At 44.9% G+C, this 17892-nt stretch overlaps 1 protein-coding gene across 1 annotated transcript; it reads right to left on the minus strand.

Annotated features, from left to right (window-relative positions):
• Positions 1-8828: 8828 nt before the first annotated feature.
• LOC124665032 (F-box/FBD/LRR-repeat protein At1g13570-like) lies at positions 8829-12023 on the minus strand. Its single transcript, XM_047202428.1, has 5 exons — positions 11921-12023; positions 10576-10687; positions 9631-10503; positions 9392-9544; positions 8829-9140 (listed from the first exon to the last, which is right to left on the minus strand). The coding sequence occupies exons 2-5, from the start codon at positions 10678-10680 to the stop codon at positions 8829-8831; spliced, it is 1443 nt and encodes a 480-aa protein (XP_047058384.1). The 5' UTR covers positions 10681-10687; positions 11921-12023.
• Between the last annotated feature and the right edge of the window lie 5869 nt (positions 12024-17892).

Raw genomic sequence — 17892 nt, forward strand, 5'->3', positions numbered from 1 at the left:
GTGAAGCACCTCCTACAATTTAATCCTAACATGGTAAAGATTTAATATCATCAAACAATTCATATGAGACCAAAATGACCAGAGTCTCTACCTCATTTTGAAATGTTTGTGACAAGATTTAAATGAGAGAAAAACTCCCATATGATTTCTTAATAGTTTTGGACAATATCTTTGACTAGAAATAGCCATATAGTCCTTTAATTAAACTAGGCCATGATCATTCAAAGTAAGCATGGCATATTTTTGCAGAAACAATTAGTACAAGTGAAATGTGAATTATAGGAGTTGGAATTAACTCAAAATCATTTATGGTTGATTTTTAATAATTATTCTAAGTCAGAAAAGTCCCTGTCTTGTTTATTTTTCTACTTTAATTCTACAACAGATATTGGTTTCAAACCAGTTTGGTTAGTTAGATCTTTTCATAAGCTTTCTAAAAATACCAAAATCATCAAATTTGGCCCATTGGATTTGAAACTATGCAAATTTGAAGTTGGCACCAGTTTGCAATATTTATCTATTCTGGAAAATTTGAATTCAAAAGTTGGGCTGGCGGGAAGACTAGGTGGGCTGCACAGCGGGGGAGAGATGGGCCGGCCCAGTATTGCTACGGGATGCTGACAGCGTGGGGCCCTGTGGTCAGTGACTTATCACTGCCGAAGCGGTACCTTGCGATGGAGGCCGTTGGATTAGATCGAAGATCTACGGCTGGCAGTCGTCGTCACCGTCGGGGAGAAGCGCGTGCTGGAGCGGCGGAGGTAGGGGGTCGGAGGCCTATCGAAGCTCCGGCGAGGGGTGGCGAAGTGCGGCGGCGATGTTGTCGAGGCAGGGGAAGTAGAGGGAGCAGACGGCGGCTCCGATGGTGGCTGAATCGGCGGCTTGCTTGGTGGCGGTGCTACGTGACTTGATCTTGCAATTGGGTGGCTGCCGGCGACAATTTGCTTGGCTACTGGTGTGAGGAGGAGCGGTGAATGGAGAGGAGTGAGGTGGTGTGAATGGTTGGGTGCGGGAGGTTCTCTATTTATAGTCGCGCGAGAGTTGTGAGAGGCCGTGGAGGGTCGGCGGCGGCAATGGAGCTCCAGGGCGCGAAGGGGCAAGGTGATGGGGGCGTGGTGTTGCAGGTATCATGGCGGTCATGACGCGTGTGAAGGGACAACGAGGGGAGGACGGGAGCGTGCTGGCATCGTCGCCATCCAGGCAGTACGGATGCGGCAGAGATTGGATCATGGCGACGGCGACGGGTCTTCCTCGAGCTAGCGATCGTGTCTATGGGGTAGAGGAGATGATGGCCAAGCTTGATGCAGAGGGAGGGCTGCAGGGGAGGACGAGAGCGACTGGACGAGCGACGCTCTGGCGCGTCCAGGACGTTGTCCGTGCGCGCTCACCGCGTGCCTGGCACGTTCTGGGCGTGTCTGGGCGTGCAACGTTCGGCCAATGGCGTGCGTGCTTCGAGTCAGGAAGGGTACTGGCGTGCTCAGGGAGGTGTAGGCATGCTTGCTGACATGGTGCTCGAGAGAGAGGAGGGCCAGGGAGATGGAGTGCTTGGGTGGGTGGCATGGTACATGGCATGGTGATGACCTTGCTTTCTACTCACTTTAATCAGCAAGGCAAGGACTGGTACTGATGCAGGGGACCTAGGAGAGCAATAATCATCAAGGAACTAAAGGGGTTTAGGCTTTGGACCAGAGGTTAAAAGGGTGTATTGCATTTTCCAATTTCTGCCTGCAAGGTGTTTGTGATAATGGCCGCAAGAACATTTTGGTCAAATTTTGGAAATCTTTTTGGTGGATCTCTTTTATATAAATAGAGAGGTAGAATGGTGGTGGTGATGGTCATTTTGGTGAAGGTTTGTGAGAATTCAAAATGGGGGTTAATCTTCTCTTGATTTCAATGTCTCCACTTGTCAAATCTATTCTGGTCAACCTGGTCAAAGTTAGCACTGGTGGTCAACATCAAAGTTGTTCACCTTGACATGGTCTTGGATGAGGTGGCAAGATTTGGTCAAGGTTGGTTTAAGAAAAGTCAAAACCAGGGGTGCAAAGTGGTGAAGATAATGTAAAATGGACAAATGACCATTATCACATGCATGTGGATTTTGATTTTTTCCTTTGACTTGATTCTAGTTTCTTTGATTCAAAAGGGTGTGTTATTGATATATAAGTGTTTTACAAACAATGACACAAGCCATGGTGGCCTTGGTTGAAGATTTGCAAAAATGGCCAAAGTGTATGTGAGGGAAAGATGGAATTTTCTCACCATTTGATTTCTCTCTATTTGATTTGACTTTTCTTGACTCAAAAGTGATTCTTATTAGTTTAGGAACATTTCCAAACCATTGAAACCATTCCAAAAGGTCTAGTTCAAAGATTTGCAAAAATGGCCATAAACACATAAGAGGTGAAGTGTCAAAATTTCTTATTCTTCTAAATGGTTCCCCTTGCTTTACTTGAGCATGGGTTAGGGTCCATTTAGTGTGAGATTAGGTTTAGAGAGGGTTTCACACCATTTGGGCAAGGTAGCATTGCATAGGTCAAGATTTGGTGAAATGGCTATGTGCCACATATGCCTCTATGCATATGTTGCATTTTCTTTTTAAAAACTTTGGTTTCAACTTGGAGTTGGTTTGATAAGTACTAGGCAAGGGTTATGAAGGTTTTCAAAACCTCTAATCAAAGTAGAAAGGCCTAGGGTAAAGATTTAGAAAAATAGCCATAGGCACATATGCCCTTTTCTTAATTAAATTCCTTTTTATTTATTTTAACTTGGATATCAAAAAGAGGGGTGAGATTTATGGTTTAAGATCATTTCAAAATACTTTAACAAGCAATCATGGCAATAGCACAAGAATTAAGCAAGATCACTATGCATCAAACTTAATTTAATAAAAAAATTTGTTGGTTCCAAAATTTGGAAAAAGGGAAATTCATTGTCTTTGTTTTTAAATTTTTGGGATGTTACACTCCCACGCCGCGCCCGCGCCGACGCTCCGTCTCCGATGACCATGCCTCCGCGCCGCCGCTCCTCCTCCGGCTACCGCGGCGTCCGCGCGCGGCCGAGCGAACGCTTCGACGCCGAGATCAGCTACGGTGAGGAGCGCATCCGCCTCGGCACCTTCGACACGGCGCACGAGGCGGTGCGCGCCTACGACGCTGTCGCCTGGCGCCTCAGCCGCCCCCGCCGCCACATGAATTTCGACGATGTTTGGACGCGCGAGCAGGCGGAGATGCTCGCGCCGCCATCGCCGGCCGTCACGAGCGAGCAGCAGCGGCGCAACCGCGAGCTCGAGCAGCGCCTGCGCATCGTGGAGCAGGACGAGCGCCTCCGCCTCGAGTGGGCGCGCGCGTTCCCGAAGGACGTCGCCGCGATGGAGGCATTCTACGCGTAGAAGAAGGAGCAGAATGCGAAGGCGGCGGTGAAGAAGAAGGCCGACCGCGAGAAGCGCCGGGCTGAGTCGGCGGCGAGGAAGGCAGAGAGGGCGGAGAAGGCGGTGCAGAGGGCGAGGAGGGCGGAGGAGAAGAAGAACGGTGTCGGGCTGTCGAAGAACATCCCCTCCTCCTCCTCCTCCTCCTTCCAGTGGACGACCACTCCGGTCTCCGACACTACTCCGACCAGCGGATCGTCGGACTTCGACTGGGAGGATTCCGAGTAGATTTAGGATAGTTTAACTAAAATGTCGGTGTCCATCAAACTTTTAATATATTTTGTAATTTCCAGTTAAATTTTCGTGTTTTGTTTAATTTGTTTCAGACCAAATACGATCAAACTAGCCGTTCGCGCGGCCCCGTGCGCTGCATAATGGTGCATCCGATGGAGGACCAATTTTACCGCCCGCGCACACGCTGCATTTTGGAGCATCCGACGGGGCAAATTTCAGCCCAGCGCGTCATCCGTTTACAGCGCAGCGGAAAGGAGGTTTAGCGCGCCGATTTTTAGTGCGTCTGTTGGAGATGCTCTTAACATGTGATTTTTGATCTGACTGATATTTTCGATGCACACCAAATTACAAAGTGTAGAGACCGTCTGAATACGTTTGGGAGACAATTTATTACCCAACGCTGAATTAGCATGCGTGCCAAGCCTCTATTATTGATGTTGATGTTGAAACTCCACACCGCTTTGCAAATCTTTTTCTGCAGATAAATTAAGCACACATATACAGTAGCTCTCTTCACGGAATTACAGTATTGGATTACTGTAAAATTTCTGGCCAGCAAATTCTTTTTTTGCAGCACTGGCCAGCAAATTCAGTACAACATGGAAAATGAAACGCCACCTCAGCTAGCTCCTCAGAACCTAAACCCATAGCCTGACAAGAGCCAGAAAGGAGCACCTATCAACAAAGAGACCAGAATGCTGGCGTTTAGCCTGGCAAGTCTACCTAATTGAGCACTCAACCCTCATGAACCAGCTTTCAACGCCCAACTCCCTCCCTTGATCTTTGCCGGATGTGCTTGACGGTCCCCCATAATACGCTAACTTGGGGAGTTTTTAGTCCATCTTTTCCAAGAGTCTCCGCTAGTTGAACCGCGTCCAGTAGACGACCTCTTCCGGAGTGAAATCCCACAAAAAAATCAGTAACTAAAAGAATAAAAAAAGCTTTTATTGAGTCATTTAAATTATAGAAGAATTCCTGAACCCAAGAATTCAAAATGACAAGTTCCTCTTTACTCAGAAAAAAAAAACCACTTAGAATAGCCAAACATATTATATTTGTCGAGAAATGCCCTACGCATCTTCTTTCAGGTTTTTTTGATTGGTTCCAGGCTCGCCATCACTGAACATACGAACAATCAACCTTTCGTCATTACTCCTTCGTATCTCTCTTTTCTGTTCGCCGGAAGGGAATCAAGTATCCGCTGATACCGGATCGGATCACGAAGAAACGGGAACCTCGACCTGTTTCCCGAGGCGTTGGAAATGAAGACCGGCTCAGAGAATCACTGGCGTGCTTTCTCTCCCCCATCGTTTCGCCAATAAAGAAGTCATCCTTGACTTGACGATTGACAGCGGGCCTAGCTCCAAGTTGCAACCAGTAGCCGTGCATGATGCAGCTCATCGGTAATACGGTTGATCTGTGTGTATTTTGTGTTCGGCATGATCGGTAGTATGTTGAACTATTGAATAATCTTCAATGTGAAAATAGTATTGTTTGTATGTTGTTTTTCATACTTCAGAGTTGGTGTGGTTCGGCCTGGTTAAGGCCCTGATCAAGGTATCTGTAATCATCTTTAAAATTTATCCCCAGTAACAATGTATAATATGTTAAGCACATTGGTATTTACTCCTTCATGTCTTTTTTAATTGATTTAGATTTAGTACAACTTTATACTAAATTTGAGTAATTAAAAAAGACTAGAGGGAGTACTTATGAAATTGCTTTCATTTTCTGGTCCACTATTCACTACTGTAAGCACATCCATGGTCAACTCATTGAGGACACATTGCTGGAAGCCAGTGGCGGAGCTGTAGCAAGAATGCTGGGTGGACCAGCTGCACAAAAGCCTTCATTTTCTCCCAAAATGAAACCTTTCTTGGGCCGGCCCAGCAAAATTAACAAAGGATTGTCCAGATCCTGGGCGGGCCACGGCCCAGGTTGGCCCTAACGTAGCTCCGCCCTGCTGGAAGCTAGGCAAGTCCCCGGAACAGGTCATGCACATGGCGGCGTACGACCAGATCCATCACAAATCAGCCATCGGACGCCATGGTGTCGTTGAACCCTGCGCCGGACCCGTGGTCATCCTTCACCACTTCACGCAGCTCGCGCCACACCGTCGCCATAGGTTTTGCGGAACCATGACGCCAGCGACATGGATGGGACACCATGATGGGGTGCAACATGGCGAGCGCGAACAGTGACAGGCCCTGCCCCACATCTGGCGTCGAGATGAGGAGGTGCAATTCACACGTGAGCCTCCTCTGATCCTACATGCGCGAGAAGACACAAGAGGCGGCGCAAGTAGGGCGTCCCGGGAGGGCGGTAGGGAGAACACAACGAGAGGTCGGGCACCATGGCGGAGCCACCGTGGAGGTGGGCGATGTTCGATCGCCATGCTCAACGGGTGCACCGGAAGGCTATTGGTTAATTAGGCACAATTTCCATGATTAATTCTAGAATATTAAGCATGATAACAATTACTTAACATGTGAAACTCGAATATACTAGATGCATTAATAACATGAATAGTAGCAGGGTAAACGTTGCAACATCCATCGCTAAACATATCGAGATATGTTGCACCTACCGCTCTGGTGGAGGTGGTGGAGGAGTAGCAGTCGCCATTACATCGTAATGTTCTTGACGACGGGTCAAATTAGACGGTGTTGAAGGTGACGGTAGGCAACACAGCCTTACTTGGACGAAAGACGGCCTGTGATGAAGAGCTTGAGCAGTCACACATAGCGCTTTCCAAAAACCTAATTCGCCCTCTCCCGTACAGGATCACAAAGGCGAGAGGTTCCGGAGACATGCTCTCCCGTTCGCCGGTGCATGCCGGCTGGCGGGATAGAGTAGGCTAGGAGTGTTGGCGCAATCATAGAGAGGTGGCAACCACACTAACTCGTGTATCAGATGTGTGTTTCTGCGGCATCCAAGCAAGAGATTATATAGGCTCAGGAAACCCTAGGCAACGCGGGCCACGCCTGCATCGCACGTTTCGAGTCGGTTACAGATAGCCCACGATTCGGGAGTGACCCGAACTGACTAACCGCAACGCGTCTCGTCTAGGACTTTATTCATTTTCCCGAACCGCAAAAAGAAAGGAAAGTCTCAGCTCAAGGCTCAATCCAGTCAACACGAGCGCGTCGCGTCGAGTCGAGCGAGGAGGATGAGCGTGCGTGTACCACTCCTCTGTCATATGTTGCGGCTCGAGCCTGCCAGCCGACAATGTGTGCCGTCGCTCCCACGGACGCCACATAGACAGGTGTGACGTCCTTCACAAGGACGCAACACAAAGGGTTAGAGGCGTGAAATAGTTTGACGGAAGATCATTTCGTACGGTTTTTTTTTCCACAAAAGGTTAGTTTTGTCTAAATCGCCATGTGTCTTGGTGACCTACTTCTTTATCCTATGACCCTACGCGGCTACGCCTGCACATATGCTCTCACCCAATTCTTGTCCCCACGATTATACACACACTAATAATTCCAATACAAGCATGTATGGATGATATACATTGGATGTCCTTGTTATGTTCCGAATCAGAGATTCTCTAGCAAGGACATCCAAAGGTCAATGACACTGAGCAATTGGTATTTCTATTTGGTTGGCCTTTACTTTGGGATTTAGAAAGCCCCTCCTCTCTTATCCGTAAAATAGCTACATCTTTTTCTTACCATGCCAATAGCTTGTGAACCAAATCGCGTTGTAGTTCACCGTCGCATTTTCCAGCCTAAGGCTGGTATAACACATTATAGTTTTGCTATCATTATTCTACCCCTGCCTCAGTAAATTGTTTAATTGGTACTAAAAGTTGGTCATGGTCTTGTATAGTAAACTGAATCTAATCACAAACAACTGGGAGATGTGTAGTTGAACTTCATGAACGGCCAGTGGCTAATAGATGGCCACATTTCTCATACAATATACAAAAGTAGTACAGACTGAAAGTGAACAGGTTACAGTAGTAACAAATCACATATGAAAAACAACGCGAAGCAAGTACAGAGATGTCACTTATACATGTGCAAGAAAAAAAGGGCTGGAGTGTTTTTAACATTCAAACCATTAGCAGAAGTGTTTTTAACATGCCAATAAAATGGGAAGAAGTGAAATGATGCAAAATAAAAAGAAATACAGTCAAGCCAGTAGCCATATATGCATCCATATATGTTCTCTAGCTGTTCAAAACAAAACAAAAAAAACTCTATTGTGTAGAAAACGCAACGCCGAACGATGCATCCGTCGTTTGAACACTAAAATAGATGTAGCGAAAGTAGGACTAGTAGAGAATTTGTACTTGAACAGAGGATTGTTGTATCTTGGACTAGGAGTAGTACTCCATAATTTTCTGTGATTTCTTTCAGCCCCAATACTCGAACAGAAGGAGACATAGACAAGGAGCACAGAAGAAGACACAAACAAGTGACGTGATATAAATCGTGACTTCGTGAGTCCTGTCAGTAATCAAAGTCTGATGATCAAAAACAAATCCATCCACCACGTGTCGAACAGACAGGAGCACTGCAGGCCGGGACCACGCCACAAAAGTTCCTAGGTTTTTTCTGCTTTATTTCGAGGGCCCCATAAACGTAGCCGAAACCGGTAGCCGCCGGCCCGGTCCAGCTCTCCGCTATCCTTCCGCAGCGCAACCTAAACCACTCCCCTCACGTCACCTCTCGCTGACATGTGGGTCCAGACCTCGTCCCAGCACCCCCGGCCCCACTTACCAGAGACAGAGCACGGGAGCAGGAGAGTCAACGTGGTAGGATACTACAGCCAACCCGGGGGCTCTGCCCAAATAAGTCGGTACGGCCACGCGTTCCCGTTCCCCTCTCGCCGCACTCCCACCCAGCCGCCGAGGTCCGTCCCCGCCTCCGCCTCCTCTCCGGCGCACCTGGCCGGTCCGGCGCCGGCGTCCATGGACACAGAGTAAGTCACCCCCCCCCTCTCCGCCGGCGCCGCGATTTGACTGAACTCACTTTTTCGGAAATTGTTTTTCGGAAGATTGAACTCACTTTTTTCGGTTCAGAAAAATAAAGGCTCTGCTAGAGATGCTCTTAGTTGTTTCATTCACAAATACTCTCACGGCATACAGGTGGCACAATTTTTCAACAGAAGCAGACACACACTTGTTGACTCTAAAGGAGCCCTACCTACATAACACAAAGCTTCACCTTTGGTGAAAGTTTTTCACTGAGACAAGATTCGGCATGCAGAGCAGCGCGCTCGGAGCATGATTTTTTCTGCAAATCAAGTTTACAGAAACATCTTCATATTCATTAAGCCGTTCAGTTGTGTCCACAGTTAATACCTCCAGCGCAGGGGCATTTTCCACAATATGTAGAAGAAATTCAAGTTGACCTCTTGCCCCTTTATATCCCGTCATATGCATACTCTTCAGATAAGTATATTCACACCGCTGAAGAGGCTGATTGTCCAAAGTACCATTGTTCGCAAAACAAAGGTGGCGACAGGTAGCAAACTGCAAGATTCAAACATGGTAGTATATATGATTAGCACAGTATATGGAAATACATACGTACGAAGGGGCCTCCCTTCGAATTTTAGTGTCCACTTAAACTGCCTATCACACAAATTCTGCATCCATGCACACAACAAGTTGTAACACCTACCACGAACAGAAGCAAGTATAGAAGGGCTAAAAGCAAATCGAATGCGGTGCCAAAGAAGAAAGATACCTATTGGCACATAAGAACCAAGAAGGGTACTTACATGGATCTCAAGCTTTTCAATAAATGGAGCTGCCCTCAGTATGGAAACTAGTACATATGGAAGCTTCTCAATATGTTGAGCTAATATACACATTAACAACTGTAAGCGCCTAAGATGGGAAAACTTGCATGTGTTATTCAACAATGATTGCACCTGCAAGGCAAAAAGAACTGTATTATTGAACTGATGATGTCCACCATAAATTTGATTGTAAATTCAATGCCATTCGAGGAGCAAACCTCTAGTTGTGGGCAAGTAATCTGGAGAGTCAGATTTTGCATGGTCGGAATACCATTCAGAAGTGCACTGACAGCATCTTGATAAGTTGCCTTGAAGAATCGTATATGTGCATTTTCCAGCTTCGAATGTTGAGCCATAACAATAGGAATAATGGGACCATCATATACAAAGGTAACGAGTTTCGTAACATGAAGTTCTATCCTGGTCACCTTACAGTATACAACTGTTAGGTGTCGAAGGCGGGACAACGGACGATCCAACTTTAGTTCGCCATTCAGGAAGCATCTGACTAAGCTGAGCCATCCAAGATTATAGCAATTGGACAGTATAACTTCAAGATCCTTTATAGTGATATCGACAAACTGCAAATAAAGCTTTCTCAGGCTTGGGAAACCTCTGAATTCAGATGGTGGTCTGAAAGATACAAAGCTAAGCTGTATACACTGTAGATGAGACATGTTGCTTCCACTATCCAAAAGGTGAAATGGAAATAAGTAGCGATCTACATCCGTGCGTCTCATGTTAATAGGCCGTAAATAGAAAACTATGCTCTTTGCCTGTGATGATACCGCAAATTTAACCCAATTATTTAGATGATCAACCAGCATTGCGTCGAACTCGAATCTGACATTGAACTCTTCAACCAACTTGGCATGGCACTTTTGCACGGCTGTATTGACATTATTGATGAATTTATGGATGCACTGGAGGTATTCTTTTCTTTCTAAAGTATCACGGCAACACCCAGTAGCACCAGTGAAACATAATTTGTAGCAGCAAATACCACAGATATATCTCCAATAGCTTGATAAAACAGTAGCTCTTGAAACTTCTTTAGCAGGCAACTTTGATACAATGGTGCACAGCAGATCCTGCGTCAATATCCCTCGAGATTAGCAGTTCCATCTATACAGAATTAACGCAGAAAAGAAAATTTGGCATACCTGTGGAAGGTCTTCCAGTTTAACATTTGGCCTCGCTTTCTTATAGATTGGTTTCCCACTGATACGGTTTGAGGAAGTTCTTTTGCATACTGTATTGTTGATCATTGTGCACCTGAAATTAACAAGGAAGAGTTTCTTATTTTGGTATTAACAAACGGATCACAAGGGTCAGAACTTAGATTACAGACAAGCACAATTGTCTCGTTTGATCAATGAACCATAGGGTAGAGAGAGAGGGACAAGGGAGAACAAGTAACCTGTAATGGCATAAAATGGTGTTTCAGTCGAGAGGATTTGTCTAGTAATAAGAGGAATTGGAGTTGGGGCCGGCCGACTGCTCTGCTCTGCTCCAGTCCGAGCCTCCGACGCGAGCAAATCCAGGGATCGAAATCACGCTCTCGGTTGCAGAGATATAGCCAGGAAACGGCTGTGGTCGTTGGAAGTTTTTGATTCTAATTTTATACGAGTAGAAACAAAGGGAGTCCGAAGGGTGATCCTACTCTTCTCCAGATGCAGTGTTCGAGTCGTGATCCTCCAGAGTTCGAGGCGGACAGATTATGCGGCGGAAGTTTGGCTCTAATTTTAAGAGTAGAAATCAAGGGAGTTCGAAGGGTCAGCTGCCGGATTGTGCGCTCCTAGTAGCTCCCTTCTCTCGGCAGACTCGGCTCGAGTTGCTTCATCGCGGGCGTGATCCTACTCTTCTCCTGATCGAGTCTCCGAGTCGTGATCCTATCAAAGAGTTATGGGATCTCGACCTAAACAAATCCCTGATTTGCCGGAGATAAATTTGGTATGTGTGATTCATTTCGAACATACAAAATCTACCAAATTATTATTTTCCAACAATGCAAATTAGCAACTCCACCTTCACCCAGCTGCGGGATGCGGCTTTTCTGTCTCCCCGAGCTCCTCTGCCCGCCGCCGCGTGGTCACACTCTGAGATCCGAATACTCCATTGACGCGTGGGATCCAGGGCTTCAATACCCGCTAGACACGCGCGGAACCAAGGGCCCCTCTGCCCACCAGACACGCGGGTGGCGCCGGCGCGGCATCTCCGGCGACCAAGGTCGGAGAAATCCGGCACCCAGGCGACACATTTTTTCATTTTCCCTCACGATTTCGCTCTCGATGATTTTTGCCCGCCTGCACCCCAATCCTAGCTTTTTCCCTTTTGCCTCCCCTGTTGGTTCTGCCGCGGGCACTGAAGAATTGACGAGCTGAAGAAACCAGAGAAATTTCAACTTGATCCAATGCTCGGTGCTACCATGGTACTAATTGCAACCTTGCGATTTTGGAGAAGAATATCGAGGGGGGATGAGGAAAGGCAGGGAGAGTAGTGGATTACTTGAAAATCGGATTCGCCTCCTATGATCGCCTGATTGCCGTGGCCGGCTTGGAGTCGCCGGCGGCGCCCCTCCTCTGCCTCTTCCTGACGAACAGGGGACCACGAACGGGCGGATTAGTTCGATCCAGCACTCCAGTACCTCGAGATATAATAGTAAGATTTTTAATTTAAATATAAAATAACAAGTTTGCCACTAAGGTATTTGGGGCATTCACGTCGGGGTTTTGGGCCTCCGTCGGTGGCGGGTGGGGGCTAAAACCTTTCCTTCACCGGACTCTCAATTGTGCAGTGCCCAGCGTGGTGCAAATAACTTTTTTTTTATCATATTTTACTACGGAATGGATCAAACAAAACATGAAAAATTAACTGAAAATACAAAATATATTTGAAACTTCGACGCTACAACGATATTTATTTCGAAACTACCCTAAACTAAACTACTCGGAGTCCCAGTCGAAATCCGACGAGCGAGTGGTGTCCGACACCGGAGTGGATGTCCACTCGAAAGAGGAGGAGGAGGAGGAGGAGGAGGAGAGGACGGTCGTCGACGGGGCGGCATCGTTTTTCTTCTCCTCCACCTTCCTTGCGGCCTTCTCCGCCCTCTCCACCTTCCTCGCCGCCGACTTCGCCCGCCGCTCGTCGCGATCCGCCTTCTTCTTCGCCGCCGCCGCCTTCTCCTCCTCCTTCTTCACGTAGAAGGCCTCCATCGCCGCGACGTCCTCCGGGAGCTGCCACGCCCACTCGAGGCGGAGGCGCTCGTCGCGCTGCGCGATGACGAGCCGCTGCTCGGAGCTCGCACCGGCGCCGCCGTCGTCTCGCGCATGACGGCCGGAGGCGGTGACATCTCGTCGTGGGAGGCGGAGCGGCGGCGCGGAGCGACGTGGGAGGTGGAGCGAGGCAGAGGCGGTGGAGTGACACGCGGGCGAAGTGAAAGTTCTAGACAGTTGGCGTGCGCACACGCGTGGCGTCTTATAGCGCAACTTTGGGGCGCAGGATGCGTGCAGGGCAAAACTTTTAGCGCGCGCGGCATTTTCGCGCGCCCGCTGGAGGTTCACGCAGGCTCCCGCACGTGCCAAATCGGCAGTTTATTTAGCGCGCGCCTTTTGCCGCGCCTGTTGGAGATTAGCCGGCCGGAATGCGGCCGTGGAGAAGCCGAGCGAGCCCAGCTCTACAACAAATAGATATACACTAGATGAACATGCGATCTTCGCCTCGCCGCCTGCATTGCTCTTCGACGCTATGATAGGCATGGTGTCTATTTGTCTCAATGTCCTTTGTAACATGTTCAATTTCTTTTCTGTTTTGTTTTAGTGCCTCCGTAAACAAAATGGAAGATTAGGCGTGCTTTGTTGCACCGGTGAAATCTATGTTGGTCAAACTCTTTTGGTCACGCTTTGCCACACCATATGAAGTTTGGTTGACACATTACACACTACGGAATGTTGGCATGTTTAGCTAGTAAAGTTATGTATTAAGTACAATGCAACATCTCAAGCTTCGCCATGACTACATGCACGAGATTCATCCAATTTCTCAGAATTCATTATGCCAAGAAGATTAATTAGTATAATGAGGAAGAAGCAGACATGCACTACAAAGTACACCAAGGGTGATAAATGTAAGCATTTGATGAACGGATGACCGCCAAAAGGGGCATAAGAATGCATACTTGATCAACAACACAAACAATACGAACATTCATGTCAAGTAAGACCGAGTACGATGTCTATATTTGTGTTTTTTAGGCCATGGCAGACTCAGTATTTGTGCCAAATTGAATTGAAACACACAGCTAGTCAAATAAATTGTCAAGTGTTCATCAACTGTTGTGACAATTGCATCAGCAAATTAAAATAAAAAAATTCCAGATAGAGCAAAGACTATTCTGCTACTATGTTTCGAAAATTCCTAGCCTACTGCTAAACTGATCAACCCAAAGCCTTGCTGGATCAATTCTTGATTTCTCCACAAAGCAGATGAATATGGTATCTGCTTTATATGGGACAACAGTAGATGATAAAGTGTTACAAATGAATCAAAAATTAAAGTAGGGTTATAAATATGAAACAAGTACGCATAATGCCAACACTAATCATATTTGAATCTTTACCCTAGCAAATGATGTAAGAAAAAACATGCTGCACAGGCTAGAAATCCTAAAAACATTTGAATGACAGAGATTTCGAGACATGCTAATTTCTATGCTCCTATGTAAGATTATTGTCGACCTATATTTGTGACACAATTGTTTAGATAAACTTATGTGTGTTAGATCTTAGTCATCATCTCGTGCATCAGCACAGGCTTGCAATCAGAAAAAAAAAAGCATGAATAGTGAAAAGTTAATAATATTTGTATGAAGTCGGATGTTATAGGAATGAGAAATAAGAAAATACGTTCATATAAATTGAGGTGTTTGTGTTTATATTGCCATAAAGATGGTCGATGTGGGGGCATCAAAGAACATTCAAAAGCTGCAAAACTTCACTTACACTAGACCATGATAGCGCGCGTTGCCGCGCCCGTCTATTCGAGCAATATTTTGATAGCTCTACCATATATGTGAGTTCATATCATATATTTATGTCATAGCTTATGACTTGCAACACAGTTAAGGATTTTAACTACAAAATAGTTACCATAGGACAGACAACTTCATTGTCCGACCTTGAACATTACAAATTTTATTTTATACATCAAATTGATTATTACTTGTGGACTCAATTTGACCCCAGTTCAAATGCATACATAGTACATTTTGTCGTATTTGAGAATTACGGTGAACATCAAAATAAGTAGCTAAATTACACTCTTGTTAAAAATTGAGAGCATGTGATCCTATACTCCAAGTATTCGAGTATAATAATAATAAGACATAAACAAAGGGAGGCAACACGCATATATTAAACTATATCTTCTATCTGCTGCTCTTCCATCTCCACAATACTACTTCAAGTAATTCAAGTGTATATCATGGGTTTCCCACGTAGAAATCAAAGTTTCCACAACAAATCAAAAAGAACTTGTACAATTCAAATCTTCACCATAATAACTAACGAAACATGCACATCGAGTCATATAAATGACACGGGTCTATTGCTAGATCTAACAAAAAAAGGCACTATTAGGTTACCAAAGCAAAACTATGTCAAAAATGGTAAATAGCATAAACAAGCATCACACAAAAGCTACTACAAAAAAGCATGTCTTTACTCATATTTGAAATATTATTTATGGGATGTTTTGTATGATAAGGAAATAAAAACATATAGACTATGTTCAGGCCATCTGTTTGGAATATTTAAACTGAAGTGTCCCTTGAAGTATCGGAGAATATGATTGTTGTTGTCGATCTTGCAGGTACCATCATACTAATTAATCAATGGAATATATTCATTAGGGAACGAATGATGTATGACACTTCCTTGTATGTTCATATTGAGTTCAAAAGCTATTTCAAAAACCAGGAAGCTGAAAGCCCTTATAAGGATAGTTCAGGAAATAACTACACGGCCTAGTGAGTAAAAATTAGTACGAAAGTGCATTCATAAAATAACATGGTGTACATTTGAATCAAAAGGATCATACAAATGGTGTGCAAAGATTTTGTAAGCCAACAAAACTTCAGAATATGAAACTATTTCATGACAAACCAGGAAAAAATACAAGGAACAGTAGAGCAATAAATTTGCAATATGATTGATTTTGGAGAGAGTGCATACCTTATAAACTCCTGGGGCGTCAAGGCCCAAGTTTGTATTATCAGCAACCTGCAACGAGACATGGACAAACAGAAAAAGACAGTGCATGAGATAAAATAAAATGAAGTGGGCAAACCATATAGAGGCGACATAACTCATTAACAGTATTGGCCAGACCAAAGAGAGGCACCAAATGAAACTAAATTACTCCGTAACATATAAACACACACAATAAAATAAAAATGCTAGAGATTAACAAGCCAAGGGGAAAGGCCAACCTTCCCAGCAGTAATGGCTGCACTTTGTGGAGGGAAGATGCAATACAAATAAACCTGTGTACTTTTCTCCCATTTCTGCAAACACCACAAAATGGCAGACATCGACATTACAGAGCCCAACACAAGAACAAGATCAAACTTCTGGAGATAACAAGACATATACCTCAAGGCTCGCAATAACTAAAAAAGACACAAACAACTGGACAACGACGAACCTCGAATAATCGAATAGCTAAATGAAGCATTGTATAAATATCTCGGTACAATTAAAACCATAACAGGTGATAGTCATTATCTCAGTAAGAGGATAGTTATTATTAAAGCTAACTGCTATCAAACTGTGCAAAACAATGATGGGAGTAGAAAATTTCTTGCATATTCCTACATCATTTCAATTTACCTGCAGTAGTCTCAGCATTCAACAAAAAAATCATGTAACAGAAATTTAACAGAAATTTCTTGTATCTCCTTCCAATAAACGGCATTGTTAGAGAACCCTCTCACCCTTTTCCTGGTGAGCTACCTGTTTAACTAAAAAATGATATCAAAACTGGCCGACTGACTAATGAACATAGAACGAAAGGATTTTCAGTTGTAGATGTAACATTTAATAATAAAAAACTTGCACTGAGATTTGAGACCATTCAACTCACTGGAGAAACATGAGTAACTTAATTCTTCTTTATACATGATCGGCGCTATGCCACCATGAAAACAATGCGACATCTAAATATATGGTGCCAGGCTAGAGTTTCAAGCAATAAACAAGAACTAAGACTAAGCAAAAATCACTAATTTAGTAGTAGTCCAAAATCAGCAAAGAAAAATGTAAGAACGGTACGGTAATCAACCTAATCCGGAAAATATGACAACATATATGCCCTAGCAAACAGAGGCGCCACATGTAAATATAATGACTAAAAATATCAGCCACCTATTTCGTAAATGAGTACAAACTGAAAACAACTGTCCCATTGACCCATTGCATACATTCTTAATTTCTTGCAAATCTTCTTCGGCGGCATTCTCTTTCCCTCGGCTAAGTTATCCAATTTCAAGCACGACCTAGATCATCAAAGGAACCGACTTGAACACCCAACATATTATGGCGAAAGGTAAGTACAGCGAGTTCATACACTTGAATGCAGGCCATCAAAAAGATCAAGGCAAGACAAATGTTAGCACGAACTGCATGTACACATACACAACAGATTTATTTTTCAAATTTAGAAGTAAATTAGGACAGACAGCCTGCTGATACTGCAAAGAACGTGCAAGATTCTAGATCCAACCAACAATTCAGCAATATTCCAGAATTTTGTACACTGGTCGAAGCACTAAAATATTAAGTGAATATATGTGTTTACCTTATCGACATCGTTTCATACTAACCTGCAGCATGAAAGAAATACTCCAAGTCCAAATGCAATAGTAATGTTACATGTGTATCTTCACATGCTATAATTCAGATCTGCAGCATGAAAGAAATACTCCAAGTACAAATGCAATAGTAATGTTAGATGCGTATCTTCACATGTTATAATTTAAACATAAGGCATTACGGCCAGCTTTAAATCAATAAAGCCACCAACGGCCAAAGTTACAAGGTGTTGAGGAGAACAACAACAAAAACCACGACATTACAGGGCCAACAACAAGAAACAAGAAATGCATCCTACAAACGCCAAAGTCTTCAGAAGTTGAAACACACGCTGATCAAGGTAGAGGAGGCGAAACGGAGGAGGAGGGCGCCACACCAACGGAGGAGAAGGTCTTCATCAGCTTCAAACACGGACAAACAACAAGACGGAGCAACCCGTCCTTCGCCGAAGAGGCCCCCTGCCCTCTCACCCAGGTTCGAGGGCGCCACACCGTCAGGCGATGGAACGCTCACCCTAGAGCTCGAGTCAGTGCCGATAGCCAGGCTGCCGAGGAAGAAGAGATTCTGAGCACGCTCCCCATGGGGAAGACCGCCATTCCGAAAACCACTTAG

The sequence above is a fragment of the Lolium rigidum genome, chromosome 6 (genome assembly GCF_022539505.1).
Source record: "Lolium rigidum isolate FL_2022 chromosome 6, APGP_CSIRO_Lrig_0.1, whole genome shotgun sequence".
Classification (NCBI taxonomy): Eukaryota; Viridiplantae; Streptophyta; class Magnoliopsida; order Poales; family Poaceae; genus Lolium; species Lolium rigidum.

Excerpts from the sequence above, each read along its gene's own strand:
- LOC124665032 (XM_047202428.1), bottom strand. The coding sequence starts at position 10,680 with ATGATCAACAATACAGTATGCAAAAGAACTTCCTCAAACCGTATCAGT. Across the intron at positions 10,504-10,575 it reads AACTGGAAGACCTTCCACAG|GATCTGCTGTGCACCATTGT; the intron begins GTATGCCAAATT and ends ATATTGACGCAG. Across the intron at positions 9,545-9,630 it reads TTACTTGCCCACAACTAGAG|GTGCAATCATTGTTGAATAA; the intron begins GTTTGCTCCTCG and ends TTTGCCTTGCAG.